General features: G+C 36.5%; 1 protein-coding gene across 4 annotated transcripts; it reads left to right on the top strand.

The window, feature by feature from the left end:
* Positions 1-1,807: 1,807 nt before the first annotated feature.
* Positions 1,808-23,100, top strand: LOC140004100 (uncharacterized). Of its 4 annotated transcripts, none has more exons than XM_072079227.1 (32): positions 1,808-2,496; positions 2,585-2,764; positions 3,189-3,284; positions 3,474-3,543; positions 5,137-5,270; positions 5,421-5,561; positions 5,629-5,786; positions 6,102-6,270; positions 6,358-6,456; positions 6,593-6,670; positions 6,751-6,810; positions 6,915-7,072; positions 7,995-8,196; positions 9,206-9,325; positions 10,367-10,449; positions 10,560-10,670; positions 11,267-11,365; positions 12,546-12,628; positions 13,262-13,410; positions 14,045-14,188; positions 14,291-14,398; positions 15,895-16,002; positions 17,042-17,149; positions 17,246-17,356; positions 17,827-17,999; positions 18,107-18,581; positions 19,131-19,238; positions 19,393-19,451; positions 19,759-20,146; positions 20,609-22,159; positions 22,431-22,638; positions 22,738-23,100. In XM_072079227.1, the coding sequence occupies exons 1-32, from the start codon at positions 2,353-2,355 to the stop codon at positions 22,833-22,835; spliced, it is 5,973 nt and encodes a 1,990-aa protein (XP_071935328.1). In that variant the 5' UTR covers positions 1,808-2,352; the 3' UTR covers positions 22,836-23,100. The 4 variants fall into 4 exon arrangements, with proteins under 4 accessions (XP_071935328.1, XP_071935327.1, XP_071935329.1 ...); XM_072079226.1 differs by having other exon boundaries at positions 2,222-2,496; positions 12,546-12,621; positions 13,255-13,410; XM_072079228.1 differs by lacking the exon at positions 3,189-3,284 and having other exon boundaries at positions 2,222-2,496; positions 12,546-12,621; positions 13,255-13,410.
* Positions 23,101-24,899: the final 1,799 nt, after the last annotated feature.

Genomic DNA, 24,899 nt, shown 5'->3' with positions numbered 1-24,899 from the left:
TAGAAGCGGGCCGATAGCTAGTTTTGGGAGGCCATAAATGCTAGGGATAATTTTAGAAATCTCCTCTAAAATTATTGACAATTTTACTAGTCTCCCATAAAGTTTGCAAAATTACCCAAACCTCTTCTGAAGTTAAGATTTTGATAACAAAATTAATCCAATTTAAAAAATGAACATTAAAAAATTACTTTAAAAAGAGGTATAAAACTTGTTTTTCATAAATACCTATTATGCATGTATATAAATTGTATTAGTAAAAGAATAAAAATAATTGAAAGTTAAAAACAAATAAATTAGAATAAATAATACATACATTTTACTATTCAAAAAGTTCACATTTAATAAATTAGATAACACAAATAAACAACAAAATTACACTAATAATTACAAGAATCAGCAAAACAAATTAATCATCTCTTTTAATGTGATGTTTGTTATGATTCTTGTGATTTTGAACAGAAAAAATTTTAAATTTTGTCTTTCTTTTCTCTTCTTTCTCCTTTACTTCCACGAAATTACTTTAAAACTGTCACAATTTTAACAGTTTCAAAGAAAATGTCCTCATGAATAACCTTCTTTTGCCTTGTATTTTTCTCTTCTACCAAAACCCTTCTTCTCATATTGTGTACAACTGATTTATTGTCATTGTCAAATTCTACTAATTACAAAATAGCGTCATTAGGTATATTACTTGATGTTATCTTGTAATTACAAGTCATCGTTCATAATTAAAGAAATTTTCAACAGTTATTTCAGTTAATTAGTTACTAATAGCTAATTATTATTCTAATTACTTAATCGCTAGATATTAGTAAATGAGAAACTGGGGAAAAGAAAGGCAAAATTTGAACATTTTTTCTATTTAATATCACAAGAATCGTAGCAAATATAATGTCAAAAAAGATGAATAGTTTGTTTTTGCTGAATCTTGTGATCATTAGAGTAGCCTTGTTACTTATTTACATTATCTAATTCATTAAACGTGAGCTTTTTGAGTAATAAAATGTGTGTATTAATTGTTTTCGACTTTTAATTATTTTCGTTCTTTTACTAATACAACTTATATACATGCATAAGGTGTATTTATGAAATAAAAGTTTCAACTCTCTTCTTAAAGTACTTTTTAATGTTATTTTTCGAATTGGACTAATTTTGTTATCAAAATCTTAATTTTAGGGGAAGTTTGTGTAATTTTACAAACTTTAGGAGAGGCCTGTGAGAGTCCTCAGCTGAGTTTTCTGAAATTATCCCTAAATGCTATGCTTGTCTATTCCCTTCACCTGACTTGAGACTCCAACCAAAGACTGACGTCTCAGACAAAACAGGGATGAGGAATCCGTCGAAAAGACGTCTACAAAGAGCATGAGCGAAAAAAACACACAAGCTGGGGTGTGGTGGATTTGGGGCAGGGACGGTCATACTGATGACCGTCCCTGCACGGTTAAGGGCCAAGATTGGCCCTCACAATTTTGTGCGGTTGAGATTACACCATGTAACTCGATTTCCGCGCCAAGTGTGGGGCCCACCACTATCGGTTGTGAAAATACATCTTGTGAAAAAAAAGTTACACGATGTACAAAGAAAGTTACGGCCAGTTGATAATGACTACAATTGACAGGGACGTGCAACCGTCCGTGCCCCGAGTCCGGGGTGTTACTAATGATACAATCAGAGTCTTGGGTGGCTGTTTGGCAATGTATGAGGATGGACCCTGTTTGGCAGTAGTCCCAATTTATGCTCCTGGTGTACAGTGCTAGTCAGTGCAACACAAGAATTTATTAGTATTGCACATCAAAACAGATTACCCATCCATCGTTTTCTTGTTCTTCATTGGTTATTCATTAAATCCCCAGTCCGTCATTGCTGGATTTTAGAATCCACATTTGTTTTGCTATTCCAGTCTCTCACTATTGTCTTGACTTGAGGACTCTTTGGCACTCGAACTAGCAAATACTACGTAAAGCAGAAGAGTTTGGTCTTGCAACTGATCAGTTTCACGCAAAGGAGCGGTGAGAGCAGGGCATGGGTGTGGTTGTTAATGCTGTCTCAAGCTCGCGTTTTTTTAAGAAGGCATGTAAAGGCGCAGTTACTCCTCTCAGACCCGGGGTTGAAACTCTTGCGCTTTCATAAGATGTGCTTAAGGGAGCGTAATCTTCAAACGATGTCGTATAGATGGTCCTCACACTCACAGCAACTGAATTTTCTGTTTTGCTAGTCCACTTTACTTCGCTAGTTCACTTTACTTCTTTCTGCACTCCTTCATCAGTCATCGAGCAAAAGTGCGCGGGCTCCCTTCCTTTTTCTTTTTCTTTTCCATAAACCTCCGTAGGGTTTCAAAATCCGAATTCAACAATGGCAGCAACTGCAAATGCGAGTGAGCGTGAAGCTCCCAACGCCGTTAGAGCCCTAGATGCCTCGCTCTGGTGGGATTCCTTCAGTCACCTACTCACGGAGCTCGAAGACGTTTCCCTTTCCTCCGACCTCCCTCCTTCTCTGGTAAACTTCACCTACACTGCACCTGTGTTTTTCTTCCATATCGTTTTTCTCTAATGTTGACCGATTTTAATTACTTTCCAATTCTCAGGAGAAGAAATTGAAGGACAATCATGCGTGGTTTTTGGAAACTGTAAGAATGTTTAAGCCACCGGACCAGAAATCAAGGGAAGCGTTAGCACTGGATTCCAAACAATTAAAGCTAGGTTCGCATCAATTGACCGTTCAACCTGCTCTCAGAGATGCCGCCCTCAAAATTAGCTCTCTACTGGTAAATTTTCCGTTTTCTTTTTTCTTTTGCCGCGGCTTTTCGGGCAATTTTTGTTGGTTCTGGACGACATTTTCCGTATTATGCTTATGATTATTATTATCAGAGAAAAGTGATAAAGGGAACACTTTAGGCCTAGAATGATTTCCTGACGGGCGCATTACGTGCATTTGTTATAGGAGAGTCACAACCTCCAATGGGGTGAAATTTTGTCAGAATTACATTCTTGTAAACACGTTCTTTCTTATCAGTACGTCTGTTTGTGGCTAGAAAAGTTCAGCCTAGCTATTGTGCAAGGTTGGAAAAAAGAGAATGGAGAGTAAAATGTGCTAGAGTCAACAATGCTTACCTGATTCAACTGGAGAAAACCTTCGTAATACATGTTAACTTTATCAGACCCGGAATTTTGTTTCTGTTTTTGTTTCAGTGCTTAAACGAGGTGCAGTCGTACATTCTTGTTGAAAGATCAGTTGAGCATAATTCCCTATCAATTGATTCCATGCTTGGCGACCTCCTTCACTTGGTTGGTAGCTGTATCCTGTGGTGCTATCCGGGCTGTCTTTCCATTTCTTGTTTAAATAATCTTGCTTGAGACTGCAGTTCTCTAGCTCACTGCGCTTGTGCTGAGTGCTGCATTCGAAGCTTGATAAATTTGAATACCAAAAATTACATAAGATTAGTACTCATTACAGTGTTAATTGTTTTCATGAAGGTAATGGTTCAGTATTACATTGAGCGACAATGTTTATTGAAGTGTACAAGGCAGATACTTATGCATGCTTGTAAGTCTATCATGTGCTATATGGATTCATAATGCTTTTGGCAATCCCTTCTCTTCTCTACTGACGAATAGTTGATATATGGTGTGTATTGTGGTTATCTTTTGGGTAATCAGGAATTTACTTTGTGCTTCCAGCCTTCCATAGTCTGGTTGACTAGTTTGGAAATGAAACCAATTGTTATTGCATGCAGTACCATTTTATACGAAAAGGATCAATTCACTTGGTATCCAAACAAGTTAATTTTTTTGCCTGCAATTTTACCTTCTTAGAGTTTATCATTCTGATACTTTGAGAAATCCTTTGAGAATCATAGCGATGGGAATTGTATTTCTCTGGCTGAGAGTCTGTTTCTTATTTTATGAAAGCTTTGGTGCAATTAACACCCAAGCAACTTGCTTTCTCTAGAGTAAAGTGACTCATCATATGTGAAATATATATTTGTATAGTTTACTTTCTTTCTTTTTAAGTTCCATGAACCCCTATCATATTACTACACTGAATTGTGAACCACAATAACTATGTTATTGAATGTTTCAATATTAGTCTAGATGAATTATAAATAAAGAAAGCAACCAAGTTTCTTTGTGCACTCTAAAATGGTCTTTTCAACTTGGCAACCTCCCTTTAATTAATTAAAGAACTAGATGCATTGTTCTGGAGGAGAAACCATTGAGGTTATGTCTCATGGAGCTAGTAGTTTCCTGGAATCTGTAGTAATAAATTTAATAGGAGCTTCCATTTATATTCTTGATGTTGTAAAGTGTTAGGAAAAAGTTATGCCAAAAGAGCAACTTGGTGCTAGAGATGATATATCCGTGTTTGAATGGTTAGAACCCCTCTTTCTGTTGCTTACAAGATATTGATTCGTTGTGGATATAGGTTGTTAGAATGTGTTCTTGGATAAATTGCATAGGATGGTTGATATTTGGAGTGCTGGTCAGGATATTTGTACGTAAGCGTTTTTAATAACAAAGTCAGTATTGAATTAGTATGATAAAATTGAGTTGGAACCCTGTGGAACCTCTGATACTGGGAATTTGCACCGAATGAGATTGCTAGATGGCTTTTATAATGATTTGTAAATTGAACTGGAATACAGAAATAGCCTGAATGACATTTTCTCAATCTGTTGACTTCTATGGCCTGACATGTTCCGGTTTGTCTTTTTGGCTCTGGCTTTCCTTAAGTATTAACCCAAAAAAGGCCTTAAAATGAGCCTAACATCCATGCTGCTGCTTACCTTTAAGCTTGAAGGAGAAATCTGTAGGGTGTAATGAAATTCTTGTCCGTTGGCCAACTGATTATTGGTCCATTTCATCTGTTTCTGTTGATGATGTACTGTGATGTACTTTGCAGCATGCGATGCTATTGTGCAGTAATTGATTATACCTGGTGCCCCCCCCCCCCACCACACAAAAAAAAAAAAAAATCTTCAGAGTACCTGTAGAAGAATGATTTTTCTTTTGGTTTTGATTGGAAACTTAGTTCTTGACTAGGTAATTCTGGCTGTCTATCATTTTTGCTCTTTGTGGTGGGTGTGGTTTGGGACTAAGTGGAGTTTGTTCACACCTGCTAATGCTGCCTGTTATGCAGTGTTTGTTGGATCCAGATCGAAAGAAGCTCATGCTGTATGGACAGAGGCTCAAAAGTTGGTATCTGATGGATTGGAAGACAGATCACTTTCTACTCTAGAGGACCATTTGTGTTCCAATTATCCTGAACATGTGGTGAGATTAATTTCAAGTTTGATTATCTAACTTCTGTTTTTATTTCATTATGCACACATTTCACTGTTATTGATTCATCTTGTTTATTTTTTCCTTTATATTTCACGTTGGTGTTTTGACTTGATCATGCATGTGGGGACTGTTTTGCAGGATGTTGATCTTTACACATTATGGGCTGAGGAGACACTGATTGAAGACAATCTGGTTTTGGACATATTATTCCTTGCTTACTATGAGTGCTTTTCTGCTTGCAATGGCAGGCAGTGGAAAAAGTTACTCTTGCTGTATGAGGTATGCCAGTATGTTTCTAACTATACTTTTCTTGAGTTCAGCTTTCATGTTGGTTGCCATACTGCAGGGTGCCATTTCTGGTTCTTTCAATTTTGCAAAACTGGCTATATCAGCAGAGGCAGCTCGCTTGATTTATTATGCCAAAGTGCAGCTTCTGCTTATTCTGATAGAAACTCTGGACTTGGAAAATCTTCTCCAAATGATCCATGATGAAATTCCATTTAGGTTTGTAGTATCTGCTTATTTCCCTTATTGTACACGTATAAGAATAAACAGCAAGGTTTCCTTTTTAGTTGTGGAATTTATCTTCCAAACATGCTAAACTTCTGACACTAGGCAAGATCGTGAGAGAAAAATGTATATAGCCTCGTGAAACATAGAATTTGGTTGCCCTCTTCATGTTATGTACTTCATTTCTTCTTGCTTGATCTGTTTTTCTTTGCTGAGATATATTTGTCTTGGGGACCTCTCATTATGCACTTAGAATTGATAATTTTGAATACAATAATAATAATTTTGAATTTTACTATTGTTTCTCAGGCAGGATTCAGTAGATTTTTCCTTGGATGATATTCAAGAAATTGATGCAATAGTTTCTGGTATAGATGTTTCTCAAACAAGAGAAGCTGGCCCTTTAATTCTAGCATGGGCAGTGTTTCTTTGTCTCATTTCATCTCTTCCACCAAAGGAAGACAACAATGAGTCGATGGTACATTTGATAGCTTGAATTTGTAAGGTTTTCATATTTGAATATCAATATAAGTACTGCAAGTTGATATTAGGAATGATATTTCAGGAGATGGACCATGTTAATTATGTCCGTCAAGCAATTGAGGCTGCTTCTTTGAGTTATTTTGTTCAAATTTTGGAGAGCGATATATGGAAGGAGTTAGATGTGAGTTTCTTCTTTATGCTGTAATTAAATTCTTTGCGGTGCACAGATGTTTGTGGTGCACTTGTTTGTTGATTTAATGGTAACTTTTTGCTTATTCGTGTGCTGTACTTTGATTTTGCAAATGTTCCTTTGTCAGGGTCCTGTTGCTGGTTATCGAAGTGTTTTGAGGACATTTATATCTGCTTTTGTTGCATCATATGAGATAAATCTTCAGGTGTTGGTTGTGCAGATCTTGGTCTAGCCTATTGTAGTAGCATATGTCTTCTTTATAATCCTACTTTTTCTTTGATACAGTTGGAGGATAATAACCTGAGATTAATACTGGACATCCTTTGCAAAATCTATCGAGGAGAGGTTTGTATGTGCCATCATTGTGAGCAATGAATCATTTATTTGTTACTTGATTATTGGTTCTGCTTGTGGATGATTTATTGGAAGCTATTCATCTGATGATGCAGGAATCACTGTGTAATCAGTTTTGGGACAGGGATAGTTTTGTTGATGGACCCATACGGTGTCTCCTGTGCAACTTGGAGGGTGAATTTCCAGTCAGGACTGTGGAATTCTTGCGACTGTTATCGGCCCTCAGTGAAGGAGCTTGGCCAGCTGAGTGTGTGTGAGTGGAATTTCCAGTGTTTAACTTAAAAGCATATATGTTTGAAATTGCTCGCATGACTCATGTTTTTATGTTTTGACTAGTAGCTTATTGATGTTGGTTAGAATATTTTGTCAAGTATTTGCTTTTTTGTGAGAGCAACATCTGGACTTTGGAATTTTTGTATTGTATTTAGACTTAGTGGACATTCAGTTTGATTTGATAATTGCAATGATATTCTCTTTACTTTTGGATGGGAAACGCTATAGGTAGAGGAAGTGTGCCTAAAGGTAAAAGCCATAGGAATATATGTGTCACAACAATTATCAGTATTCGCTGCTTTTAGGTTATACAATGCCAGTTGAGAGTGAAGACACATTTTGTGTTTATTCCCTGAAAGCATTAAATCCAAAAAAATTTGTTGATATTTTTACTTGATTCTGGTTGAAGCATGAGATTTGAGACAACTTAACTTCAAAAAGCAAACAAGTGGCAATGGGGATTTTATTATATCTACTCTTAATTTTGGTAACTGCCACTGAACAACTATCACTAGGAGTTTGTCAAGAAAGATGTTTATCTTTTTATGTGGAGAAAGTTAACAGGGTTGTTCTTCTTCCAGCTTCTGGCAAAGCATTTCTTCATCAGTATACATGTCCAATTATCCTGATATAATGGGCTCATAGTTAGAATACCCCTTTTCAGTCTTTTTATGTGGAGAAAGTTAACAGGGTTGTTCTTCTTTCAGCTTCTGGCAAAGCATTTCTTCATCAGTACACATGTCCAATTATCCTGATATAATGGGCTCATAGTTAGAATACCCTTTTCAGTCCATGTTCATGAGCAAGTTAATGGCATGCGATAACCTCATAGCACGTGCATGTGGGTTAATGTTTCTATTATTTTGCTTGCTAATTGTGTATCTTTTGCCACCTCATGACAGATATAATTTTCTTGAAAAGTCTGTTGGGTTATCATCTCTATTTGAGATAAGTAGTGATTCTCTGGTGGATGGCGCCTCTAAGACTGTAGAAACTCATCTACCTTTGCGTGTTCCTGGTGTTGAAGGTTTGATCATTCCTAATGGTACCCGAGGTCAGGTTATAAGAATGATTGACAGGAATGTTGCTCTGGTGCGATGGGAGGTAAATTTTGAATTGTTGTTTTCTCCCCTCCACTTCCTCTTTTTACGGCATTCTTCTGTTCTATTGCAACCCTTTGTGTTTTTTTCCTCTAATCTTGAAATTTGTCTAAATTAGTCTGCAATTTGATTTTGATTGATTTTCGGTGATTGTATGCACATTCTCCATGTTAATCTCAATTTTCTCACATATCTTCTTGCTATTTTGAATTTACTGCACTGTAGGTTTTGGTGGAAAGTTTTTATTACTCTCTTTGTTTGGAAATGGATGTCCTACTTTTATCTTTTTAGATGAGACAAAAGTATGTTCATGTCCTCAAGTTTAAAGTTCTGAATGTAAAGTAATACTTTCTCAGCACTTTATACACTATAAATGTCCCCACCTGTTCCACATTTTCTTAAATTTATTTTAGGTACCATAGATGTCCAGTATGTTTCAAGCTTTTTGCCAAATAACCATTCATCATGACCAACTAGCATTGTTTCACTGTGTAGTAAGTTTGTAATATAGTAGTCTAGAGATTACTTTTTATTATCTTCTGCAACATGGTAGCCTATAGACTAATGCTTTTATCCCTAGGAATTTGAAGTTAGCAAAAACAGGAAACAGAACAAAAGCATCCTGCTCCTTTTTCCTTCAGGAACTGAAAATTGTGTATTGCCTTATTTTCATATAAAAATTTACTGCAAAATCACCCAACAAGCTTTAAGGTCACCATTTTCCTGTTTCTAATTATTTTTCTAGGATGGTGGCCCATCGTCACATAATTAAGTAGTTACTTTTTCTGTGTACTACAGTTGGCAGACATTATTAGGAACAAAAGTCAGATGATGTTAGAACTTAAATAGGATGTAGAAAAGAACCACAGAACCTGAATATTGTATCCTGTTAATGGTAGTTGGGTTGCTCTCTTCCTCCCCCCCTCCTTTCCCCCCCCGGGTGTCTAGTGCTAGTGCCTTCATATCCCTATATATTCTCTGTGTATCCCTCACAGATGGCTTGTTTTCTGCAGTATGCGCAATCGGGGGTGGTAGTTCTACTTTATCATATGGCCCAAGAACTGTTTATTCAAAACAGCGAGGAAGTTCTGGTTATTCTTGACTTGCTTAGTCGACTGGTGACATTTAGCTTGGTAATGATTCTGTAGGATATTTATTCATGAATTCATCGCCAGACTCTTTTCTTTTTAGGCTTATATACATTATTTGGATTGGTAGCATCTTTTCATGCTGCTTGCATGAACTACTGAACTTATTCTAGCTCATACGCTCTTCAATACGAATATGTAGTTCTGATGGTCAATATTCATTGTGCAAAATCATCCATTTTAGGTTTACTGCATTAGAGTTTAGCCATGTAAATACCTTATTGTTATCTAACATCAAACAACTGAATTATTAATCTGTAGATGTACCTGTTTTAAAATAGTAACTATTTGAGCATTAAATGAAGAAAAGTTATGTGGATTACTCTGTTGCCTCTGAAAAAATTCTTGTCTTGCATACACCTTTTAGATGAATACAAAGCTTTTTGGTACCTTGTGGCGTTTTGGTCATGAACTTGAAAGATTGTCAATGTTGGGAGTCCCGATACAGTGTTAATTCCTTTGTAAGGTCACAATGTAAGAAACTGTATAAATTGGTTCTGGGGCAATCCTTATTGTTTGCAGTCTCTCTGTCTTCAGTCTTGGGCATGCAAGAATGCTTTCTTAGACGAGGTGACTTATAAATTTTGATGGCCTGGTGTTTTTCAGTTCATTCCTTCCCATCCTTTAATCTAATGCTTTCATGTGCTTGGCCAGTGAAACTTTAGCTTGCAAATAGGAGGTAGCAAGATTTCAAAAATAATTTATTTCCTCTCTAACAATTTAAGCTTTTAAATCAGAGGTTAGTTCAACTATGATTTTCTTGCAGTTATTTCCAGATCTTGGTATCTTCTTGTTGCCTTCTCCTGTTTTCTTAGTCCTTTTTTTCATCAGCAAAAAATGCTGTAAGCACTTTATCGACCTGCCTTCCTTTTAGGTGCCTTTGTTATTCGCTTTTCCATCTGTGATTTGGGACACTGTGATACATCAACTTGCGCTGTAAATGGTTGAGTGCACGTATCTGATTAGTATAAGTTGTTTAATCTACTTTTCCTATTTGACTCTTACTATAAATGTCTGGATATGTAGTCTGTATGCAATGCTCTTGTGCTTAGTGGCAAGTCCTCGTGTGAACCAACGCCATTGGAAGAGCAGCAAGAGCATTATGAGTGGTATTCAACTGCACTTCAATGTTTCTCTATGCTAGTTTGTTAACTGTGATCTGTTTCTTAGTAGCACTCCTTGTTTGTCTTTGATAAGGATTCCTTTGCTCTTAATGCAGTCTTAATGTGGTTGAGATGCTATGTACTTTGGTAAAGAATCTACCTCCAACTTGCTATGGAGCAGCACTTATGTCAATGAGTATTAATATCTTGGCAAAGATGTTAAAATGGTGATGATACTTACTCCCTTTGGCTTCTTTTTCATTAATAAATGTCATGCCAATGGAATTGCTCATAAGAAATTTTTTTTCCTGTGGTCTTTTTCTTATTGATGTTCTTTTACCAGTTAATTGCTGTGAAATTGTACTTGTGTTTTTTATTTTCTTGTCAATGGGCTTGGATTTAATTCTTTTGGAAACAAAAGTACATTTATATTTTCAGAAAGTCTCCCTTGAATTTTGTTAATTCCGAGAGGATAGTTCTTTGAAATGGGGGAGGATCCTGGTCTTCTCGTCATTGCAAAATTCTTGAATTCGATTATGAGATCAGCAGTTACAAGATGTCATTCTCTCTAGTATTTTTGGCACATGCCTTTCTGGCTTACTCAAATTCATAGGCTTTCCCTTTAGTTTTCAATACCACAGTAGCTTTGTTGAATGTTCAGTCAACCACCATTCTTTGGATTTGCAATGCACCTTGAATATATGTAAAATAGTAATGGAAGGTAAAGGGTAACAAGTGTAGTTGAGTCTTTCAAAGATGCTGTTGATTTCTCTATTTTGTCAACTTCTTGTTTTAATGCTTCTCCTCCAATGTTTTCTTGCAGCTCTCCATATTGTGTTGCCACAATGACAGCCAAGGCAAATATTTTTGATGTTGCCTCGAGGACGAATCCTTTTCATACTATATCCAGTGGGTTATATAGGTGAATTTTGCATAATAATTCATTAGTCCCAAAAGTAAATATGAAAAAAAAAAGCCTCTTTCTCATTTGTATCTGAAACGTGAATTAATCTGCATAAAAGACAATAACATTTAAAGCAGGTCACCTTTTGAATTTGACTCTAGAAATCATTTAATTTGGTGCTACATTTGAAATAATTTTGTGTTCAAATATTATAACATTGAGAGAAAATGTGATGAATTCATTTTGGTTGAGATGTACCTCTTTCTAAATAAAATTCCAGGTTCCATATGCATCCTTAAAGAGTCATGTGGCATTAAATGTTTTCTTTACATCACTCTACTTCTGTCCTCTTTCCTTTTTCTTTTTCATCTTATTTCTTCCGCGACACCTTATGTTCAATGCTACTTTCCCCCAGGGAGAGTGCCAGTTTCCATTTCGGCTTGTTTTAAAGTAAAAGTACTGGTTCTGGATGCCTTATTGACTCCTTAACTATGATGAAACAATGGCTGCACTTCTTAGGTGGCTAGACACCATTTGTATTCCTTTTTTAGGGGGAACACCACCATCAAGCTTTCTTTGCCCCAAAATGCTATGCTCTTGCTGTGAAGTTTAAGTTTTCTATTAGAGAAGAAGTTTGACCTTAAAATTAGAAAGTACTCTTTGAGAGGCTGAAAAATGAAAACTCGAATTGTTGATTTTGCTTATTTCTGCACAATCAAATAGACTGAAGGCCTAACTGAAATTGATTTACCACAAAAAGTCTAATAAATTGTTTTGGTGTGTGACTATAGTGAATCAAGTGTGAACAGCTATATTCTCTGCTAGCAACATTCTATTAAGCTATTTTTGACTACCATGTCATTTTTGTTTGTAAATGTTTTTTTTGCTTAGTTGAAGGTCTTGATTTAAATATATTTTGTTGGATGTGAACCAGTTATTTTGATTCAAGCTTGCTTGGATTTTTCTCTGTTGATCATTCGGAGGAGTTTTGTCCTCCTCTGCACTTTTTTGTGTCATATGCTGGCATGTGAATTTTTCCTTCCTTTTACCTTGATGTGGATGGGTGGCTGGGGAAAAAGAAGGTGGTTCTGTTGAGCAAATCTCGAAGCTCCAATTTTCATGAATGATCAGTGTGATCGTGATTCGTGATTGACTGTAAACATATTACTTTGATTTACCTTTCTTTTTGATGTTCCAGTGAACCATGGTTGCTTTCTGGAAAGCTTGCCAAAATGCTTTTGATTGACTCTGAGCAGAATGATTGTTCATTGACTCTTTCAGGCTAGTCATATTCTAAACTTCTTCCAAGTTTTCATGCTATGTTGTATAATTTGGTCCATGTGCTTTTAGTATGTCTTGAGCTGATACCTTGTCTTTATTGATTTTGCGCTTTAATGCATTATTTACGCTCCTGACTTGTATATTTTCAATTATTGCTCTTTTTCTTCTAAAGATGTTCTATCTGGGAGGATTTATAATATAATGACACGTTATGACTTTTCTTATGTCACCATTTGCGAACCATTTGTACTGAAATTTCATCTTGGATTTTTTATGGGGAAGGCTATTTGAAACTGCAAATGTGAAGTTATCTTAAAATGGGGCCACAGAATCCTATCGGTTTTGCTCCATGCGTGTGTCATTGTTGCTATTGCAGCTTACTATACTTCCTTCTTGTCCTAGAGGCTCTTCAACTGCATTTAAGTGTCAAAATATAGCAATAACAAAATTTTTTCAAAAAAAGCCTTCATTTATCTTCTGCATTGCCTTGGGGCATCCAAAATTATAGTTGTAGTTTGTTCTGTATTTCGGACTCAATGTACTTGTTAACATGTATTTTTGCTGATTATCTCATAATGTTTGATTTGTAGTACTTATCTCTTGCATTCTTTGACATGGTTGGTTACTTTCCAGTGCTGGATTTCACCATTCAGCTGGTCGAAACAGGATTTGAAAATGATGTTGTGCTTGCACTTGTTGTTTTCTCCCTTCAGTATGTTCTTATCAATCATGATATTTGGACCTATAAGATGAAGCATACTCGCTGGAAGGTGACACTGAAGGTATTGCTTTTACTTTTATAAGAAATAATTACTTATGGAACTAAATTGAGACTGACAAGATCTTATAGGACTGCTAATGGAGATTCTTTTTGGAGTCAAATTTAATTGTAACTCCTAGGTTTGGCAACTTTGGTTTGGTTTCATTTTTTTTTTGGGAATGCCAATTCATATCTTGATTGCGTCCTGTTCTTAGGATGAGATCAAGAATTTATGTCTTATTCAGGAGAATGCACAAATCAGTCATACAAGTATACTTTAGTTTACATTGACTTGTTAGTTTCGATGGTGTCATTGCGTCTTTGGCACTTCATATGCAAATAACAGTTTAAGCTGCAGTCTCATTTTATTTGTTAATCTTGATAAGGAAAGTATTGCATCAGGAAAACTGAATCTCACACCTGATCAACTGCCATCTATGTTTTGGCAAAATATACACATTACAATTTTCATTGCTTGTTGAATTCATGTTGAGCTTAATTTCTACCTTGTCTTCCCTGGAGTATCCTTTTTTGTTATCTTTGCCTCTCCTTGTACAGATACTTATGTACATATGTTTTTGTTTCTTTGTCATTTTCAAATTGCTATAATGGTTAAGAATTCTAAGATGAGTTATTATACAATGTTGTTTGTTTAGGTGCTTGAAGTTGTTAAAAAATGCCTTTTATCCATTTCATCCAGCAAGCAACTTGGTGTGGTTATCCACAATATTTTACTTTTTGATTCTTCCATTCACAATGCACTCTTCCAAATAGTTTGTACAACTACGCAGGGTTTAGAGGTAAGCCTTGCTGCCTTTCTTCCTTGCTTCAGAGAGAGGTGTTATGTCTTTGATCTTTTACTTACTGTTTCCATTATAAACTTTTGATTATTTCACCTGCAGAAACTTTATATCAGCCGCCTTTATGATCTTATTGATGTTGAAGGATTAAAGCTGGCCATATCCGCTGGATTGGATATTCTTTTTAACATGCTCTCTCTTCTGTCTGAGGTGTGCTTGGGAATGACAACATTCAACCACCATTTGCATATCGTTAAGGAATTGTAGTAGTTGCATACCCTGGTTCTTTTGTTGCTTGGACTTGGTGATTTTTCAATAATGTCTTTGTTTCCTTGGTAATCAAACTTTGTGTCTGTAGACTTTTTAATAAACAATCTGATTGGGTTTGCAGCTTAAATGGGCCCTTGAATTCTAAAAAAGGTGAACCGAATGGTAGCTTTGCTTCTCTGGGGGGAAGAAGGGAGGGAGGTAGAGAGATGATAGAGAGGATTATGACTTAGATGTTGAGAGTTTGAAACGATTTATGTGAATAGGAACTTATGATATTAGACTGATTAGACTGGAACATAGTTTACACACAATTTGCTTGCATTAATTTGACTGGCATGTCTAGGGATGCTTTCCATTATATATTACCCTGTTAATATGGAAAAAAATTGTTTAGCAAACAAGGAGTGAAGTGAGGATTCATTGATTTTTCTTCAATCTGCCCTTGTTTTGAAGGTTTTCCCATGGGTATTGAAACAGGAAAGACTTGCTAAGTGGAAAAGTGTTTACTAAATATGATGTTAGCTTTTGGATTTCAGTACAAGGCAAAATGAGGCAGCAATTTCCTTGTGATATGTTGTTTTCTTTTAGAATGTATAGTGGCTATAAAATACTCCAAGTAATTGTAATTTAAATAACTATGGTGACTATCTATTTATGTCATGAAATGCTTTATTGCAAAAGTTATCTAGTGATTAGTAGTCACATGGAATGCAGTAGTTTAGCTAGGAAAATAAGGTACCCTGTTCTTCGTTGTGATGTATTGTCCATTGTTGTGAGAGTGTTGTGATGTATTCTTAGACCTGATTTTTTGGTTGTATCAGTGAGAGAGTGTGAAACACAGATGCATGTGCACATGGAGAGAGATTTTGATACGAGTCAAGTTGTTTTTGAATGATGTGATGTGATCTGATGTGTTTTTATCCTTGATTTCTTGATGGGGGAAGTGAAAGTTATAGATCAAAACTGAGACAATTATTAATAGGGACAGCTGGGTCTTTAGGGTGACCCAAGGTATAGAAGTGGTTAAAGTACAGAGGGAAGGAAAACAAAATGGATTGGGCTTGCTTGTCACCCTCACATACTATCTTGTTTTGGTTCATTGCTTCCTGTTCTGATGTTAGGGATGAGAGATTTTGGCTTACGATTTATGATATGATAGCATCTCTCTTTGACTCCCCCCCCCCCCACTCCTTTTCTTTGTAAGACACACAGGCAACCTGGGCTTGCATCCTGTTGTGAATCCATTCATTTTTTTCTTTTCCGTTTTCCAATCATCTTTCTTCAGGCCTGTTCAGCAATCCATACTCTTATTGACTGTATAATATTTTTGATATAGTGCAAATTTAAATATTGGATTTTTTTTTTTATTTCTTTGTACATGTATGTGTAAGACTTTTCTAGTTACAAAGTTTTGACTTGCTTTGCTGTTTTTACAGGATGTCACCAATCTTTCACTATTTCATCAAGCAATTTTATCGCCATTGACAAAACCAGTTCCTGTCGTAACTGCAGCAGTATCTTTGATGTCATCGTTCCAAACTTCTGTATGATTTTATGTTTATGTTGAATATATCTAATTTATGATTTCTCTTCTAATCTCCCGGGATTCACACTTTTTGCATTATGGACAGAATTTTCTTTCCATGTAATTTTTTGTTTTGGACATGCAGATTATTGCACTTTTATAACTTGACCCTAGAGATCTATTCTACATTGGCATGGGCTGAAATTAGATCTAAAAATGGCATAAACTTCAAGAAGCATCTCTATGGATAAATTTTGATACAAAGAAGATATATAAGTTTCGATTTATAATTTATGTGCAGTGGCTCAACTTAGGCTATTCTCTATAGAGGGTACTTCCAGAACCTTGTTGAACATCAGAGTTAGCCTATTTGCAGATTAAACTCAACCTAATGCCTTAGGCATCACATCGTCTTGGCCTCGTTGCATTTTTTTACTTTTGTGGGGCATTTTGAAGTCGTCACCGGTGCCTTTTCTAAATGCTATAATGCAATTTCGTGTGGTGCGTTTGGAAAAAACAGGTTTATGCTGGCATGCATCAGTGCATTGCTGGTGGTGTCACATTTTATGCTTCCAATATCAGGTGCTAAAGACAAGTTGGATGTTGTCATTTGCAATAATCATGCTGAATACAACTTTACTACTCGTTAACCTGATTTTAAGCTTGGGCATGGCGTATGTTTTAATTAATTTGTTTTGACATGGGTAAAACAACAGTTTTGGTAATAATATCGTTATGGGCTATTAACCCATTGTATTTAGTAAGGATTAAAAAATCAGAAATAGAAAATAAAAGGTCGAAATCTATGTTACGCGAAGTATTTGCATATAGCCTTCTCTTGAACTAATAGGCACATAAATTCATATGACTTTTGTTCTTGTGAAGCATTAGGTTGCCTTCTGTAAAATTACTTGTTCTTGGAGTTATTTAAATTCATTTTTTGGTGTAGAGTAATTGAATTGGTACTCAAATTAAGTAGTGTGATTCACCTGCTTTGCTGTTATTGGATTAGCAAGTTTGTGTATAGATGTTATTGATGAAATTCACTGTTCATGCAGAACATACAGGTTAGTGCTGCAAGGCTGCTTTCCTTGTTATTTATCACAGGGGATTCTTCAAGGTCATCTGCATTTGGCAATGCATGTCTTGGTCTGGATGATAAACAGGTTTCCAGTTATGCTTAATAGTGGATTCTTATGTTATCTCATTGATAGCTAGTTGGGTTATCTATTGCATTCTAATCCGCTAATATAATCGGGCAGATATGCGAGTTCAGGAGTTCTATTTGTCACATCTTGAGTGGGCAGTCACCATGGAATGAGGAACTCGTCATTGCTACTTTTAGATTGCTTACTTCGGCTGCATGTTATCAGGTCATTACACTGGGCTTATTCTTTTGATAACAAAACATGGTTGCAACTGCACTCTTTCAGCCACTGGTTTTGGAGTAACATTTCCATCATGCAATTGATCGTCATTAGTTGAAGAGTGCATTTTTAATTTTAGCTCTTGTTCTTGGGATATATTAGTATCTTGAGATAACTGATAATTTTTATTAAAGGTTTCTGTTGTGATTTATGCCTCAGACCTCATTGGTTAGAAAAACTTTTAAACTGTTCTGAGAGTTTGTGATATTGCCAAATTTCCTCAAGTTTAGCTGATTTTTGTTGTTTCAACCTGAATTATTAATGAAATGAGAAGTCTGATGTTATTCATTAATTCCAACCTGAAGTTATAATTAAAGGACCAGTCTGGTGCTATTTATTGACTTCAACAAGTCATCTTACTCTGCTTTCTATTGGTTTTCCTTCTTGGTTCTGAGTCAGTGGCTTTCAATGTCCAGCCTGCATTTCTTGCTGCTGTTATTACTTCGAAGGAAAATTCAAATGCCCAGTTAAGTGATGTCCTTAGTGAGAAGCATCCGAATGAAGCTAATCATAGGCTGGAGTCAAATGGCAAAAACTTTTTAGATGCAATTCTTCAGTATGTCAGGAAATCTGATGACCTTATGAAGGGGTATGTCTATCTTGGTAGTCTACTGTAAGAAATATTCATCTTGAATGACCATTTTAGGTTATCTAAGAAATGCAACAAAAAAATGACCTGATAATTTCTACTTTCAGTAAACCCAATATGCTGTCGAATGTTCTGAACTTCCTGAAGGCATTGTGGCAAGGCGCTCCGCAGTTCACAAATTTCTTAGAGCAGCTGAAGAACTCAGAGAACTTCTGGAAACAACTTTCTGATTCTGTCATGCTCATCCCTCATAAGCCAGACAATCCATCGGAAAACCTCACAGACAAGGAGCTTCAAAACTTAGTGTACAGTTATTACTGTCAATCTGATTTATTAGAAATAATTGCTTATGAAATTTTCCTGCATAAGAAGCTTTTACACAGCGAGTTAGCTTTGAAAACAACTTCTGAACTATCAAAAGATCAAGTGGACAAGGTAGATGGTTCCAGATTAGCCAAAGATGGAAGTATATGTGGTTTGAAGAATTTGCTTTCAACCTGGTTCAAAAGCTCGCTGTTGGGTGACCTGATAAAGTCATATGCCTCGTGTACCTATGACTTTCAAATGCACTTGCATGCAAAGGTGAGACCCTGCTTTTGAGTGGCAAGTTGTTCTTTTTCTTGACATAGCCAACTAGGATCAGTATATTTTTTCCCAAGTTATTCATGGGAGGTGGTTAACCGTTAAACAGACAAGATAAATTGGCAGTATCTACAGAATGTTTTAGCGTTCCAAGGGCCTTTTTTGTTGGTAACTTTATCGCTTGCTCAACTGTAGGCCCTACGACCTTTTTCTTGTTTCTTTATTTAATGTGGCCAAAGACTGCTAGCAGGCTTCTTTCTTGGTGCCAATTAGGCAACTTGTTGGGGTCTAGGTGGATGGATATTGAAAAGGGGAAAGTACGAATCGTCTTGGATATGGCAGGAACTTTTTCTGCTGTGCATCTGGATATACACGTTATTATAAACTTGCTTTGGTGTTTAAATTGACTAAGTCAATATGTTTCTGAATCCTGGAATTCGTTTGTTTCGTGATGTTTTCAGCATATGATAGATGCATGTTCTGATGAGTTGCTTCATTTGTTGTACTCCTTATAAGAAGTTGCATGTTAACTGATAAATGGCTTTACAGGTTTCTGCTAGCCTGTTTTCTGTACATTCCATGCTGAAACTCAAAGATGGTGAGATGGGAAGTTTGTCAGTGTCTCTCATTGAAAAACTTCTTGTTTTGTCCAGAAAGGTATGATCCCTTAATAGACCATATACAATAGAATTTTGAGGTGTTTGCTTCTTGAGGTTACATCAATTATGCTGTCTCTTTTTCCTTTTGTCATTTAGTGCTGTGGCTGAACTTGTGACATCATTTATGATTTACTTGTCGGTATTATCTGCAGTTGGTAAATTTGCCAGCCTTCTCCGAATTATTGACTCGATATACACAACATGGTTACAGGTAAAATTATTAGTATCTGTCATTATTTAATCTTGTAGAGACTTTTGATTGATGCAATTGCCAGGTTTGAATCTGTTGCTGGTAACCACTATCATTTTGGTTATACCAGTGACATATATAGATATTTATGCATGCACTTCTTGTCAATCAAGTCAGCAGTCTAATCTGATTTTTTTCTCTTCATGGTGGTTTTATTCTATGCTTGCATGAGAATGTAGAATTGTTTGTCCTTGTTTCAGAAAGGCCTTTTTTTTTTTGGGGGTTTACTGATGCAACTGATATTTGCTTTTTTTGTTTTGGTTGCCAGTCTAGGAAAAGACTTGCAGCGTTTGATACTTAGTGATCTCTTCTACCATCTGCAAGGAGAGCTTGAAGGTCGACCAATTAATGACAGGTCCTTCAAAGAAATGTTGCAGTATCTGTTACAGTCAACATTTTTGCAAACATATCTATGCAAGTGCAATGAGGACCTTCAATTGCATGTAAAGGATGTTAACCTATATGACTTGTCTCGTCTGCAATCTGACATGGGATTGGAGCTGTGGGACCTTCTTCCAGAGTGGAAAGCATCTAAATCAGTTGCAGAAAAAATGTTGAACTGCTTGGATAATGTTAATAAGATGGTGTTGCTCAAAAATTCCAATCTTTCTGCTCTCAAAGCATTAGTAACCATGTTGTCCTTGTATGGTGATGACGTGAGTTTCCAATTATATTTCTATTCCTGGACTTCTCAATCCTGCCAATTGTCACATAAGCCTGAAGAATAGATATTTCATTGAATTCTGTGTTTTGCTCTTGTATTAAGATATAGCATCTACTTGCAGAAGAATCAATTGCTGTTTAATGCTTCTGTGTTCTCACATTTTCATGATCCAGAAATTCTGTTATGAGCAAAAAGTGGATAATAATTGTCTGTACTTTTGACATATTTTATTCCTTGATTATGCAAGTAAAACACCAGAAGTTTCTGGCTTTTTATTTAGATTAAGATACCAAGCATAAACCTTTTTCTGCCTTTACATTTTAGTTGTTTAGTGGTCATAATTTTCGAGCCAGAGTTTTCAGAATAGATTTCTGAATGTTTTATATGAATATCCATTTTTTCATGTTTTATACAATGTTTATGTGTATTTGACGTGTTTTACCTGCTCATGCAGTCAGGTGAGAATGGAGGCGCACTAGCTGGAACAATCCCTGAGCAACTAACCTTGTCATGCATCAACCATGCATGTCAGTGTCTGCATGCCACTATAGAATCATTAGCTCCAGATCTAGATGTCATTCAAGATGTGCTTGATATCCTTCTGGCTCAAGCGGAATTATTGCTGCATCTGATCAAATCCATAGGCGAAAACCTATCTCTTCACTCATGCATTCTTGTCTTAAAAGCCTCAGGGCTGGGCCTTAAAGTGTTGAGTAGCTTTAAGCCATTAGATACTAGTCTGGGAGAAGCAATGAAGCTTTTACTTATGTTGGTTCTCTTTTCAGTTAACTTGAGCTGGCTGAAAACACATTTGGCTGCTGGGAGTGCAACAGACTCTGTGGTTGATGCTGCTGAGGCATCTACTCTAATTTTAGGGTTATTACCCGTTATTTGCCACTGTACTCAATCCGCTGATCATTATAAGCTCTCCCTCACTACGATAGATGTCGTACTGAGAGGTTTTTCAACATCAGCTACTTGGATTCCTATTGTAGAAAAACATTTACAGTTGCATTCTGTTGTTCAGAAACTTGAAGATGAAACTTCAGTTGGAACAATTCCAGTGATTTTGCAGTTCCTCTTGACCCTTAGCCGTGTGAGAGAAGGTGCTATGATGCTTGTTAATGCTGGTTTCTTTGTATCCCTAAGAGGGCTATTAGCCAAGTTATCTGATGATCAGCATTCCTCTGTCATTTGTGGTGAGAGGAGCCTCTCAAATGCATTTGACAGAAGTGAAAAGGCAAAGCATATATGGGGACTTAGCTTGGCTGTTGTTACAGCTATTGTTCACTTTCTGGGGGATGCTTCTTCTTCGACTGGGATTGTGGATTATGTTATGGCTCACTTGTTAGTAGAGAAAGCTTTCTTAATTTCTTATTACCTTAGTGTACCAGATTTCCCATCAGAAGATCATGATAAGAAACGAGCTCGATCTCTTAATAGGCATACTACTTTAAGTACTCTTAAAGAAACAGAACAAACGCTTATGCTGATTTGTGTCCTAGCAAGATATAGGAATTCATGGAATAAAGCTATGAAAGAGATGGATTCACAGTTAAGAGAAAAGTGTATCCATTTATTGGCATTCATCAGTAGGGGAAATCAACAGCTTGGAGAATTACCTAGAAGAGTTGCACCACTTATATGTCATCCTGTTCTGAAGGAGGAGTTTGAGTGGTATAAGAAACCATCATTTGTTAATAGCAGAAATGGTTGGTTTGTCCTTACACCTCTTGGTTGCGGTTTAGATCCTAAATTTTCTTCAATGTCCTTGAGAACTACTTCCGTTGTTAGCAAAGATCAATTAGATGACATTGAATTTCCAGCTTCTCAAACTTACTTCTCTGACATTACAGCAATTCAGATATATAAAGTCACCTTTCTTCTTTTAAAATTTTTGTGCATACAAGCTGAAGGAGCAGCTAAAAGGGCTGAGGAGGTTGGTTTTGTGGACCTTTCACATTTTCCAGAGCTCCCAATGCCTGATATATTGCATGGTTTACAGGTACGGTTTTAGTGTTCATTTCCTTCTTCCTCTCATTGTCTTTTGACGGTTGGACTGAGCAACGTTTGAAAAAAGTTGTACTTCGCATATTATACCTTTCGATTGAGTGCTTTTATTTATTGAGATCGATGTAGAATACTTCATTAAAGGTAAAACGGTTGACAGACATCAAAGTGGAGTATAAATATTCCCTATGGCTTATTTTCTGGGATGTCTATGTTTTGTGATAGTTTTTGTTGCACATGTTTGACTAGTGAATGTTGGATGGCAGGATCAAGGAATTATTATCCTCACTGAATTGTGTGAAGCCAACAAGTCAAAGCTGGTTACTCCTGTGATGCAGGACATCTGTCTACTGCTCTTACAAATAACAGTAATGGCATTACATCTTGAACTCTGCGTAATACAAATTTGTGGGATTCGTCCTGTGCTTGGACGTGCTGAGGATTTCTTGAAAAATTTTAGATTGTTCATAAGAGGTACTGGTCCTTTTACAGCCTCCTGTTGTACGTTCAATTTCACTCTTCCTGACCATGGTTTTATTAGACATTATACTTCTTTCTTCGTTAAATTTTCAGTGTCGGAGGGACAGGCATTTTTGAAACAGACAGTGAAGTCCTTGAAACAAATTGTATCATTTGTATATCCTGAATTGCAAGCTCAAGCCTTCAGTTGACATGCTTGCTTATGGTGGTGGAAGTTCAGAAAAGCGATATCCTTGAGAACAAGTTGTAAAATGGGTATCAGTTATTATTTTTTACTTTTATTGGAGGATGTGTCATCCATGTATAAGAAATGTTAAGAAATGTGAAGCTTCGGGTGAATGTGTAGATTTTTTTTTTTTTTTTTTTTTTTGGGGTAAGGTGAAGGAATGTTGATACACAATGTAAAATGTGAAATCCAAATGTGCATATAGGTTATGATGATAATCTATTTTGTAACATGCGTTCTACTTTCCGCCTTCCAGAGCGAAAAATGGCATTTCCTGCGTCTGAAATATGTCTGGATAATTTCAGAAATGTCTCGTAAGGTTTTGAAATTTACACTGAAGTTTGATTGGTTGGTAATATAATGTTGGTTTTTGGCAAGTATTTGAGGCTGGGATGATGGAATTACTCGGGTTTGAGATTTGGAATTTTGAGTCTTTGCTTGATAGTATTCTTTGTTTGGCGGAAGCGTGTAAGGTTTTTTTTCTTTTTGTTTTTGTGCAAAAAGGGTAGTTAGGATATTTTAGGGAAAATATAGCTGATTGGGTGCGGCCATACTCTTGCGTGAACAGTAAAAGCATGGGATGTAGGTGTAATATTTAAAAATTGTGGGGAGCTCTCTGTAACTGTCAGAAGCTTCGGTAGGTTTCTGAAATTATTCGAAAATAATAATAATAATAATAATAAAAGGATGTCTCTCTATATTTCATAGTTCAGTTTATGAATTGATTGGGTTGGCAATGGTCGTTGGATTAACATCTTTCTCCAGGAATGCATATTTTCAGCCGAGGAGGTGCTCCATTCCTCTACATGCCAAAGCCAGAATGATTGCTAAAAGTTCTGTTTACTGTAATTTTGCAACCGGAAATTTCGACTTAAATTGTTGTCATAGTGCGTCTCTTTTAGTTCTACGACATGTAGTAAGCGGTTGTCTTTTTTTTTTTTTTTTGACGACACAAGGTGTTCGGGTCAATTCTTACGGGGCCCGACTAATCTCCTGCGGTCCGGGCCCGGCGCCTCAATCCGATCCAAGCACGATAAGTGCGCGGAGGAATCCAGCAGAGCAGAGACTCGATCTTGGGATCAAGTGGTCACCAGTGGGAGGTGCTACTGCTGGATCATTCACGCGGGGTTAGTAAGCGGTTGTATTTAGATTGTAGGCAATCTCTGGCCAGCTCTCTTGTCGCTTCTTGTATCATTGTACGCGAACGCTTCTTGTATCATTGTATGCGAGGTTCGGAGCTTATATCACCAATAGCTTTTTATGACCGACCAACCAAACCACGAGGGTATGTTAAATTTTTATTTCTATGCCGTGGTTGCGTAAAGCAACTTGGCGCTTTGTTCTCAATTATTTAACTTAGCTTGCTTACTGAATGGGAAAAGATGGAAGTTTGGTCCTTTCTTATGTGTAATTGAGGAATTATAGCATGTAGGGATGTTATAGGAATGTGATTGCATGTAAACAAAGTGTCTCAGCCCTATGCTTGACAACATAAGTGGGCAGGTTGTTTAATGTTGCATGAATGTTTCTTTGTCCTTGAAAGCTATTCACAACAGTGAAAAGAATTTGCATCTTTTATGTCCGTCCAAAATTCCTTTTTATCTTTATCCAAAGCTTCCTTCCTTCCTTCCTTCCGGTCAGTGATATTTGTTGTCTTTCTATTTCGGATTCGCCTATGAATTTTACTGCCAATTCAACACCCCCCCTTTTTTTTTCTCTCTCACCGTTTCCTACACTCTTCTTACTTCCAACCGTGAGGTTGAGAATTCGAAATCTATCTGATTTCAAGGATTCGAATCATAAATCTAACAGTAGGGAGTACTCTAAGAGTTCTTCTTGATCACTAGACCAACCCTAATGATTAAATTCAATACTTTTACTGACAGCACTCAGCATTCCATATAAAATTTTTCACATTACTTGATCATCTCCTTGGAAGGAAATGCCCCTTTATTTTAGATTTTATTGCTTGTCCTCTTCCTTCTTTCCTGCATGACATAATTTCATGTTTCAGTTTGATTTACAAGCC

This window comes from Coffea arabica, chromosome 2e (assembly GCF_036785885.1).
Source record: "Coffea arabica cultivar ET-39 chromosome 2e, Coffea Arabica ET-39 HiFi, whole genome shotgun sequence".
Taxonomy (NCBI): domain Eukaryota; kingdom Viridiplantae; phylum Streptophyta; class Magnoliopsida; order Gentianales; family Rubiaceae; genus Coffea; species Coffea arabica.
The sequence above is the reverse complement of the archived record's forward strand: the minus strand, read 5'-3'. Positions and strand labels throughout refer to the sequence as shown.

Coding starts and splice junctions, on each gene's coding strand:
- LOC140004100 (XM_072079227.1), top strand. CDS start 2,353: ATGGCAGCAACTGCAAATGCGAGTGAGCGTGAAGCTCCCAACGCCGTT. Junction 6,671..6,750: donor CATATGAGATAAATCTTCAG/GTGTTGGTTGTG, acceptor TCTTTGATACAG/TTGGAGGATAATAACCTGAG. Junction 19,239..19,392: donor TTCTTGTTTTGTCCAGAAAG/GTATGATCCCTT, acceptor TATTATCTGCAG/TTGGTAAATTTGCCAGCCTT.